Genomic DNA, 11,280 nt, shown 5'->3' with positions numbered 1-11,280 from the left:
TGTAAACAGATATAGAAAGAATTAGAATAGTTATCTATGATTCGAGAGTGTCGGCCTGGAAAATAAGACTTTTGGCCTCAATCCATGTTGACACGAGTAGGGTCAAGGGTTTTCTTCCATAAGTTGGTTCTCCAGCTATGGCTATTACCAAAACACGTTCCTTTTATGTCACACGAGCCAAAAAGACTTGGAGATCATTTTGTTGAGTTTTCAGTTTATGCATCCAGTGAGGCGTTCGGGATTGATTAAGTGTGACTTTTTTTTTTTTCAGACGAAAAGTCTCACCATAAAATCTATTCCAGCATTTAAAAATTGATTAATCAGTTTACATGCGTATGCTTGTTTCATTAGTTCTTGAAAAGGATGTTTACATGATTATAATTTTACCTGATTATGAGCCATAGAACGAAGTTTTGTCACCGGTAAAATCAATGGCTAAAGAACAAATAGTGTATTAAATTCATCAAACATGCATCCAAGTTTGAATTTGCATTTACAAAGGAAATCACATGTTAACCAGGAAGACTCAGAACCAAATACTTTTTGGTTTAGATACAAGTAAAAATCTATTCATCAACTGTACATAACCGAAAGAATCTCCCCTGTATAGTTACAACAAATGAAAATAATCCTCCTGGTAGAAAGGCCCTTCTATCATCATCGGCGGAAATAACTGTATCGTCTTCCTAGTCAAACGAGAATAACCAAACTAACGCTCTTTATCGAACTCCTAACAGCATAAAATAGGGATTAAGAATACCCTCTTCACAAAAGATATACCTTTTAAATATTCTTCCTCGTCGCCTTGTTGCATGATACTCAAGTCATCTATTCTTGAAGAAGTTGAGATCCCAGCGACGAAACAAACCGTCCATAATATTAGTAGTCGGGGTTTTCACAACCTTTACAGTTACCCTCGTGTGGTCAGCCACATCTGTGTCAGATGAACTTTGGTTGCCCGGTTGAGTATCGCCACGAGAAGCAGTCTCATTTCTTTCTGCAACGCTGGGAGACGGAGTAGTATCGTTAATGTTAGGGTTATTTGCCGCTGCTGCAGTGGCCTTTGGATGATTTGCCAAGTCATCCGGTGTACTATAGTCACACGTTGAAATGTCACTACGAGGTATGTTAATTCCTGCTTCTGAAGGAGGGGTTAATTCAGAACAAGTGGCTGCTGAAGTGGACACCGTTTTTATGGATTTGGCCAGCGTAGAAAAAGAATCATTTTTTTCATGTGGTTCAAGAAGTTTACTGCCAACATGAGAACATGGTTCCTCAACGTGTGCGTTTCCCGTCTCCAGGTCTTTCAGCGACTCCATCACAGCTTTCATGAACATCTGAAAATTTAAGCAAACTTTAATGTCAGGTAAATAGCACTTCGTTTCAAATCGAAACATGATCTGAGATATTTATCCCAAGAAAAGAATAGATATACTCACCCTCTCTTCTTCTTCCACATTGCTCGGGAAGTCTGCTAAGTTATCGAGAGGGTATTCCACATATTCATCATCATCTATTGGTGCAGGCAGAGTACCATGTGGACTACCACCAGATAATTCAAAGCTGATCATATTAGAAGACGACGCATGAGAGTCAGATCCTGTACCTTCTTCCTGCAAAGCACAGACTATCTCAGGAGGACTTATAACCTAGCATTTTTGTACAAAGAAGGTGAAAAAAAGGGAAAACAACAGATTCACAAGCAAAAATTGAAGTAAAGACATATTCTTCATGCTGCAGTATCCTAGTTATTTTAGGACCAAACTAAACTTTTTCCAATTAATTTAATTTATTTATATCCACCATCAGAGGAATCTCTTTACCAGCCTTTTCCCTTTCTCAGATTTAATTTAGACAGCTAAGACAATAAGAACAAAAAAGTTAGATTATGAGTTTATAAATGCAGTTTCTCTGGACTACTAAACTTTGAATTGTTGAGAGTCTACAGCATTATCATATTTACAACGAACTTCAGGGTTTTACGAAATCTGCCGAATTTAGGGTAATAGATACAGAATTTAAAAATTAAAATAAAAAATTTATCCCACAACACTTGCATAATTTTAAGGGCGGAACTATAAGGAAGGGAAGTTAGAATTAAAAAATGATGGGGAACTTTTCGCTAAAATTTTAGAAGCTACCTGGCCATCTGATTGTTTATCTTTGGATGACATCTCTGCAGGGACCTGTTTAATACCAATAAAACAACAATCAATCATCAAGATCCGACATAAACCTGTATTGATTTTAATGATGCATAAATAACCAGTAATTTAGTGATGATATCCTCGAAAATGAAAGGAAACCGAATTAAAGGTTCATTTATGAAAGATTATTTGGCTACACAATAACGAGTGTGTTGCATACTACAAGATCAGACCGTGTATAAACTTAAGAGTATTAAACTCTTAATTCCAAAACATAATGTTTCTGGTGTCATGAAATAAACGAAAATTTGATCATCGCAGAAAAGAAACTTATAATTTACCACTATTTTACTCATAGGTCTTCTGGAGCGAACTTGGTTAATAGCATCTTCAGTAGTACTACCAGCTTGATCTGCGTGTCATTAAAAACTTGAGAAACTTCCTCAAGAAAGAATAAAATAGAAACATCTCTCAGTATTAGCAAAATAAAGTAAGAAATAGATACCTGAAGGGGAAGCCGAGATATCATCCAGATATTTTGTATCGTGGTCGGTAGTCCAAGTACCCTGGATGCAGTCAATCAATAATAAAATTTGTATGGTAGTCAGAGATCTGGCTATTGCTTTAGGACTCAAAAACCATAATGTTATTGTAATAAGTTACCTTGCTGTAATAATCATGAGACATGTCAAAAAATGCAGTCCCTCCTTCATCCTCTGGTGGTCGTAGTACATTGTTGAAAAAGATACTAATAGAATCAAAATAAAATTGAGGGCGTGGAGAGTTGTGATCACCCTCAAACTTTATAATATTCTTGTCACCCTGTAAAAATTAGGTGTCTATAAATACAAGGAAAACAAATGTTGGCTCGCGCATGTGGAGTAACTCGACTAAGCAGGGTAAGAGTGGCACCCTAATCCTTGGAAAAAGGCTTTAAGTTGCGCAATTGGCGTGGTAATATTATTCCTAGCCTGTGTAGGCCTATTCCCACCGCCTTTTTGCGTGAGAAACCGGACTATTTTCGAGGTTAAAGGAACGCCTTTCTCTTTCATATAGAGTCCTCAGAGGTGTGGGCCACTTGGTGTCGGATCAGCTCAATAGAAAAGCACATAGATACTGATGCAGCATTGCAATTAGATATTTCATATACCTAAGTGGGCTATGTTACATACATACATTTTCTTATGTAACTAACCAGCACCAACAGTAAAATCTTATGAATAAGAATAAAGTTCTCCAAAGACCTAATTCCATACAAGAAGATCTAGTACACACTTAAGCAGGCCAATAAATTGAAAGAGGAAATAAGATGTATAAAGAATGCGGAAAGACTGATTATTGAACCTTTTCAAGGTTCAGATTATAGATAAAAGAAATTATTAGCAGCTGAGAATGGCACGTGATGCACATAAATATTAGGGAAAATTATAGAAAATTGTTAATGGTTCTCAGTTTCACTGTTAAGCAAATTGGACAATAGAATGTTGTCCAAGATATCTTGAGTAATTCGATATTGAAAGAGGTGGGCAAAAAAGCATCTCATATTTGTAAACAATTTTGGACTCAAACTAAAATATTTATGATGTACTGACACTGACATGTGTGTCTAACATAATACGTGTAGGATACATCGGCACGTGATTTTTCAAAAAAGTATTGACGCGACGCAACACAACACGTTGAGTAAAATCTTTACAAATCTTAATTTATATAGTATAAATTTAGTTTTATATTTGTTATTAATTTTTTTGTTGAAATCTTTTGAATATGAGTACTATTTGTTATTTATTAATAATTTTGAGTTAAAAATATATAATATTAATAAATATTTTTTATTAAGAATGAAAAATGTTTATAGTAGAGTGTCCGAGAAGTGTCGGTATCGACACGTGACACGCTACCCTAATTGAAGTGTCTGTGCTACAGAGTAAAATATTATCCACATTTGAAAAATGAGAAAATAATTGTTACAAAATCTGTGTTTTTACTAATACAACATTTCTGCGAAGGAAAATGCCCAAACATTTCAGCAAATGATGGTATAAATTGCAGAGAACCACGTCGCAGGAAAAAAATATCCATAAAGGCATGAAGTATAATTCATGCAGGGTGAAAGATCCATTACAGTGAAAGAGGATTACCACATAAGCATCAAATATGCGATCAGAATGATGGGGCTGTATGAAATCATCATCAACAGCATGACCAAACAAAACTGGAACAAATGAACATTTTGCAACCTAGACAAAAAGAAGTGATGTAATCACAGTTAGGAATAGTAACTACAACATATATCGGGCAGTATGTATGAATAATAGGCCGTCACTTCTAGATTTTTAAACGAGATATACATATTTCTTCAATGGAAAAATCATACTTTTATCCTCAAAACTAATTTGTCTCATCACTTCCATTATTCTTTAGCAAGTCAAATTATCCTCGGTAACAAGTCATTGGGAATATAATTTTAGCTGTTTATTTATAGGTATGCTGTGATGCATATGCAAAACCTAAGCAGTCTAGAAATCATACCAAATGGTATTCCAATAAATTATACAGAAAGAGAAAATTGATCAAAACTTAATATCTGGTACCAATCTCATCAGTAGGACAGGAAAGAGGCCTATGTTGCCTTACTCAAAAATAGAGAAGAAAATGGAAAGAACATGAGTATATCATCAACCAATATGAAAATGTTCGCTTAAACAATCCTGACCCATTAGAACTGCAGCAGCAAGACGATTTTTTGTATAGCAACATCAAAAATATCTAAGCTGGAGGACAAGGTACAGACTCAGGTTGAGATATCTTCCACCATTGTCACTTTAATAATTATTTAAGTTTGACGAAGCATTACATCATTGCACGAGTACTTGGAAAAGACCAGCACCTCAAAAGAGGTATAGAATCAAGTTTTGAAGAAAATTCCAGCACCTTCTAAAATTGCAGAAGCGAACTCCAATAAATAAACTGAAGACTTGATAAAACAGAAAACGAAAGAAAGAGCATGTAGTGTGATTATCTGAACTGCCAAAATGTTGTAGTGAGAACAGACAACTCATAAGTTGCTGTAGCCAAAGATGATGGCAATTGATTTGAACATTCTAATTTGTATTGCAAACTATTGTATATTTTAGTAGGGTGATCCATTGTAAATGTCACTGAGTACTCTAATATGTTATAAAACCAGAGAAAGGATCAAGGAATAATGAGAAATACATAAGAAAAATATATGCTTTTGTCTTAAAAGGAATGTGCTCTTCCGAATTCAAACAGTTGGTTGATTATATAGTTCTGGAAACCAGACTTCAAAAACTTAATATTTCCTAAGAAGTTAAAAGTAATTCTAGCTTCACTCATTAAGTTCAAAAAAATAATTATTAAATACTACTTCAAGAAAAAATCTGGTTGACTTTGAAAAAGTCAAGGGAGTTATTTTATTTACTACCGATGGATAATGTAATATACAAGAAAGGAAAGGAATTAATCGCAGGATAATACTTGGGTGGGTGAACTCGTTATTTAAGATTGCAGTTCCGGTGAGATACCTTGATTGTGTTGAGGTCCGTTATGTCAAATTTCGCCTTCTTTAGGATTGCTCTCCGCATGTACTGGATTGCGAACTTAACCTAATATAACAAAAATAGAATCGTTAGACAGACAAAAGCTAGATCCAACGTGAAAGAGTAAAAAACTTTTGGATAAAAGATATCGGTAAATTATATGTTCCATTACGCGGCTAACATGGATGTAGTATTTAAACACATGAGAACCAGGTTTTACAATCTGAATAGCTTACAGTGAACTTGGGGAGTCGAACTTTGTAAGTATCCACCAGCTCCATCATCAAATCAACCAAATCAGAGAAGGGACTGTCCAGAACCATTCCTGCGATAGAAGGATCCTCAGCTCCATACATCAGACTGAAAGAAGCACAATATCAAGTTATTGTCATGCAATCATAAAAATAGTGGGCAAGAGCTATAGTCTACACCCATGGCATATATGAAGCTATAAATTATTTATAACACTAGAGAAAGTTATGTATACGCAATCAGATAACACCTAGACAGCTAGACAAGTTTACCCTTTTTCTATTCTTCTTTATAAAGGCAGTATATAGAACACCAAGTGTATCATCGTCATGGCTATGGAATAGCACCCTTTTGCGTACAACATATCACTTCTCAAAAGATAATCTGCAAGTGTATTACTATTTTTTCAAATAAAATTCTCAAATTGCATTAGTCAATGTCTCCACAAACTGTGGACAAGATATAAAGAGGCAAACAATTTACCCAAATGTTGCTGACACTTGACCTGTGATACAACAACTATGCTAGCGTACAGGCCATTTTTTTACCACAACGAGATACAAATTACATGGCATGACTCACAATTAATGTCCCACATCAAAGAACAGATATCAGACAAAACAACCCCCTGAGGGGCGAAGCAAAGATAACACAGAAATGTCCGCCATTACTGTTTAAAAGCCAGCACTGTCATTGCTGGTAAAAAAATTACAATTACTTGCCAGGAATGTCGAAGAAAACGGAAAAATAAGGAAACATTTATCATAAAAGCATCAAGCAATTGGAGGAGCCAATTCCACTCTTATGACTGGTTTATCAAAAAATATTCAAATAAAATCTATCAATATTTCTAGTCTAGGGATTTTATTTCTGTTGAACCAACACCCCCTTGAGTAAGGAGCTGCGAGGAGATGAAACAAACCTACTAACCTTGTAACAGCACCCATTGAGCGACCCCACAAACCAATCAAAGAAACATTCCCATCTGCCCGTAGATAATCAACCACGGCTCTTAAATCGTCCTTCTGCAAAATCAGACCACATTTCCTCAGAAAAAAATAGATATTAAATGGCATTAACAATCGATGAAAATGAAGCCATGATAGATTGCTGGGGCACATCACATTGCAGGAAATCAGGTTAACAAAACACAATTACCGAAAGAAATAAGTCCTGACATTCTAGAAGACAACAGGCAAATAAACTAGTTATAGCATTTCAGCATAAATGGAACAATGTCAACAACTAATTTGGATAAATCTCCTTCATTTTGCTCAGGAAATTGCATTACGCCCCCATATAATATTCTTATTCCTGTAAAAGATGCATTTAGATGAGCAAGATCTTGGTCGTCCGAGAAATATACTTCATTAGATAGAATTTCATGCTTCAATTTATCGTTTATTTGCTCAGAAAAATTAAGATCACATCCTGCACACGCGCACACAAACACACAGAGAGAGAGAGAGAGAGAGAGAGAGAGAGAGAGAGAGAGAGAGAGAGAGAGAGAGAGAGAGAGAGAGATATGAGTTACTCAGCTATTTACCTCGTTCCAGCCTAGAGTTACATGCTCTCCTCCAGAGAGTCCAGAACCAGAGAAATCAAGAGTGAAAACTGTTATATTCAAAGGCAACAATATGATAGCAGCTTCACTAGCATCCGCTCGGCAACCACTGACACATGATAAAAAAAAGAGATCATTAGTAAGCAACAATTGATGTCACCGAAGGTAGAGGGATAGGAGAAAATTTCAGTCCATACCATATCAACTGACCCACATCAGTAAGTAAATGAAATGAGTAAAATTTCATGGACCAGATTTGATTCACTCACATACATGATACAACAATAGATTGAGCTCATTATACCAATTATCATGGATAAAATCCAAATTTATAAAAAGACCAACGAAAGATGAAGACATTAGACTAGCAGTGCAAGTTTCGGCTGAAAACAAACACTGACCTATTTCCATGGCAGTATATTACACACGGCAGGACACATCCTTCAGGACGACCAATTGGCATGTAATGACTACATTGAAGAGTCTCTCCTCGGCTATTTACAACCTGCAGAATGAAGAAAGCTCTACATATATAAGACCAAAGTGCTATGATTGAAAAACTTCAATCCCACCAAAAGGAAGAATAAAAGAAACACCAGAATTTAAAAGTGATATCTGTAGTCTGAAAACCCCAAAAAAGTAGATATTGAAACTATTTTAGGATATAGTAATTTGTCATCAATTATGTGTTTGTGTCCAATTGTACTTAAATGAGGTTTTAAGAAAAACCATATCAGATTTTAGTACGAGGTTTTATTGGGGGGAGAAAAGAATAGGAATATATTCACTATTCGTCTTCCATCTGTCAATAATTTTTTGCCCCGAGGATTTGAGTGTTATGCAAAGTCAGCAAACTGTCTGAATGCATCTTACCTCCAAGTCTTTCCTCTGGTACCATTTCCCTTTAAGCATGAATTCTTGATCTAACAAATCATTTTTCGGATTGTATTCAGCTCTGCAGTCGAGAAATAAGTAATGATAAATATACTCGTGTCCCGAATTACCATTTCGTAAAGCTATGCAGAGAAAAGGAAGCAGTGCACTGAAGATTAAAGGCTATGGAAACAAATTATACACTTTTTCATGATTTAAAATCATGGTGTAGAAAGAAAAGTAATGCAAACTAAGTACGCAAAATGGTTTTGACGAGCAATTGCGACCACTGCAGTCACAAAATATCATTTCAACTGAACAATATCAAGAAAAACATGCAAAACAGCATTTTAGCTTCTTCATGAAACAAAGACAGGTATCTTTACTAATAAAACTATACTTCGGTACATGACTTCCATTCCCTGAGAATTTGATCAATCAGTTAGTTCTATCTTCTTGTCTAGTTGGACAAATCAGAGCCTCAATGCCAAAATTTAGTCTGATATATCCAAAATTTAGTCTGATATATCTAGAAAATGTAGTATTGGTCTCAGACTTTGGTTGTTTAAAGCTGGAAATAGAGAATTTGAGCTTAATCCCTATGGAATTTTCGACCTTGCTAAGATGATAAGGAACCTGATTGCAATTGCTGTATGCTGTGGTTTTATATATATATATTTGCGAACTGATTGTGAAAAACTGAGTTAAAATTAGGAGAATTGACAGGAAATTACACAGTCGATCAGCTTTCAAGTATTGCCTCTCTCCCCCATTTTCACCATAATTTCTGCCTAAGTAAAATGGAACTACCCTCACCTGTTTATACTGCAAAGCCTATACAATTCATTCTGCTAAATTCCCATATTGCCCACCACTACTTGAGCTAACCCACTAGTAACCTATCGTAAGACTCCTAAATGATGAAAGAAATCGAAGTTAAAGAACTTGGATCTATATAGCAATATAATTCACAATTAAATAGCTCAATGGTCTAAGTGATAACATAATTCAGACTGCAATAACCTGATTCAGAGTAAGAGCAATCTGGTTTAAACGTATCATTAGTTGATCAAAATCTAACTTGTGTTTGGAGGGTTCAAGGTTCAAGTTAGGCCCCAGAACCTAACATAGGATCATAGAACTTAGGTTTAAGCAAGCATGTGACAGGGCATTTACATGAAAAAGCTTATCATTACATAAATGTTATTTAAGGAGCTAGTAATCTTTTCACGTATATGAATACTCTTAGGATTCAGAAGCTTGACAATTTTCCTTAAATCTCCTGGTCGCTGAATTAAAAAATTGAAAAAATAAAATTCAAGATCTTCCTTTCTGAAAGGCATCTAGGAAAAGGATCGATTGCCAATTTCTCTCCCAATTTTTGGTAAAAGCATATGCAAAAGAAGCTTCAAGAGTTACCGGAACTTACTAACTATTCTAAGGTTAAAACAAAAATTTTTCTCTGGAGGCATGTAATTCAGGAGGGGCTGGCATGGGCCATGGCCTATCCTAAATTTTGGCAACCCCATCGGAAACTAGACACTCATTCCAGCTTTCTATCAACTAAAAATAAAAGAAATCTTTCTGCAAGGTTCACTTTCACAGCAACCTGAGTTAGAGATCAGTACACAGAGCACCCAACGTGTTAATCTAAAGAAACACACAAAACAAGAGAAGTGAAAGTAATCTAAGAGTTCTACATTCCATTTGTAGAATCTCCATTTAAATCAGAGCAAGATCAAGACTTTAACCTAAAATAACCCTTTACTTACAAACCTTCACAGAAACACCAAAAGCACTAAAAAATCAATCAGAATAAGAGCATTCACCCGTTCCAATTAAGCTCCCAGCTATTCAGCAAAAATAAATTATAATATACGGAAAACTAACCCATCAGAGAAACAACAGATTTCAAAAGGAAAAATTAACCCACCAAAAGGATTCAAAAATTCAGTTAATTGAAGACAAAATCTCCCCTCAGTGACAAAATACTTAATACACATCTGAGAATTTTGACAAAGATTCAACTTTATAATACAAACACGTATAAAACATAAAATTCTATATACATACAGATTTAGAAACATAAAAAAGAATAGATTTTTTCCTCACCTGGGTGGTCTTATAATGAAGCTGATAAGCTGCTCCATAAGAGATTCAAATCAAGATTTTCAATTTTGTCCCTCGTCTCGCTAAACAGCTCTCCTATTCTATTTTCTTCTTTCCCTATATTCTGTACAAATGAAAGTTTCTAATTCTTCTGAGATGTGCAACTATCAGAATAAAATAATTCTTCTGAATTATATATTCAAGTAAATTTTTTCTTTGGAAATAAAAATATTTGTGATGAAAACTTTTTAGGAAATAAAAGAAGAAGCACTATCAGAAAGGAGGAGAAAGAATTGAAAACCGGCCCTCGTCATTTGTTTTTGTTGTTGGCAATGGGCTGTAGACAGTACATTTGCGTTTCATTCTTGCAAAAAAATTAAAACATTTACTACCTTCGTCTCATAGACATTCCTCCTTTTTCATCTTTCCTAACTCCTATATTATAGGCTACTTTTTTTTATTAAAATATAGATATTTTTTAATTTTCTAATATATCTCTATTTAATATCTTATTATCAATAAATATAAACATATTCTTTTTAAATTATTTTTAATATATGAATATATTAGGAAAAATGTAAGAATAATAAATATTTCTAACCATATTAATTATATTTTTTGATTTGTGTGAAAATAAAAACAAGTTTATCTTATCAAGATTTCGAAGATTTTATTCATGAAATGGTTTGACTTGTCTAGTGAGGTAAGTGCATTTTATGTCCCTGTTTGAGTCTCATCCTTTAAAAATAATACATTATTAAATAGTATTTTA

At 34.6% G+C, this 11,280-nt stretch overlaps 1 protein-coding gene across 1 annotated transcript; it reads right to left on the bottom strand.

Annotated features, from left to right (window-relative positions):
• Positions 1 to 436: 436 nt before the first annotated feature.
• On the bottom strand, positions 437 to 10,883 carry LOC111393426. Its single transcript, XM_023018958.1, has 14 exons — positions 10,512 to 10,883; positions 8,400 to 8,481; positions 7,928 to 8,031; positions 7,509 to 7,635; positions 6,893 to 6,987; positions 5,947 to 6,070; positions 5,696 to 5,776; positions 4,289 to 4,387; positions 2,811 to 2,969; positions 2,653 to 2,713; positions 2,489 to 2,559; positions 2,142 to 2,186; positions 1,440 to 1,613; positions 437 to 1,337 (listed from the first exon to the last, which is right to left on the bottom strand). The coding sequence occupies exons 1-14, from the start codon at positions 10,547 to 10,549 to the stop codon at positions 825 to 827; spliced, it is 1,773 nt and encodes a 590-aa protein (XP_022874726.1). The 5' UTR covers positions 10,550 to 10,883; the 3' UTR covers positions 437 to 824.
• Between the last annotated feature and the right edge of the window lie 397 nt (positions 10,884 to 11,280).

This window comes from Olea europaea, chromosome 4, assembly GCF_002742605.1.
Source record: "Olea europaea var. sylvestris chromosome 4, O_europaea_v1, whole genome shotgun sequence".
NCBI lineage: Eukaryota > Viridiplantae > Streptophyta > Magnoliopsida > Lamiales > Oleaceae > Olea > Olea europaea.
The sequence above is the reverse complement of the archived record's forward strand: the minus strand, read 5'-3'. Positions and strand labels throughout refer to the sequence as shown.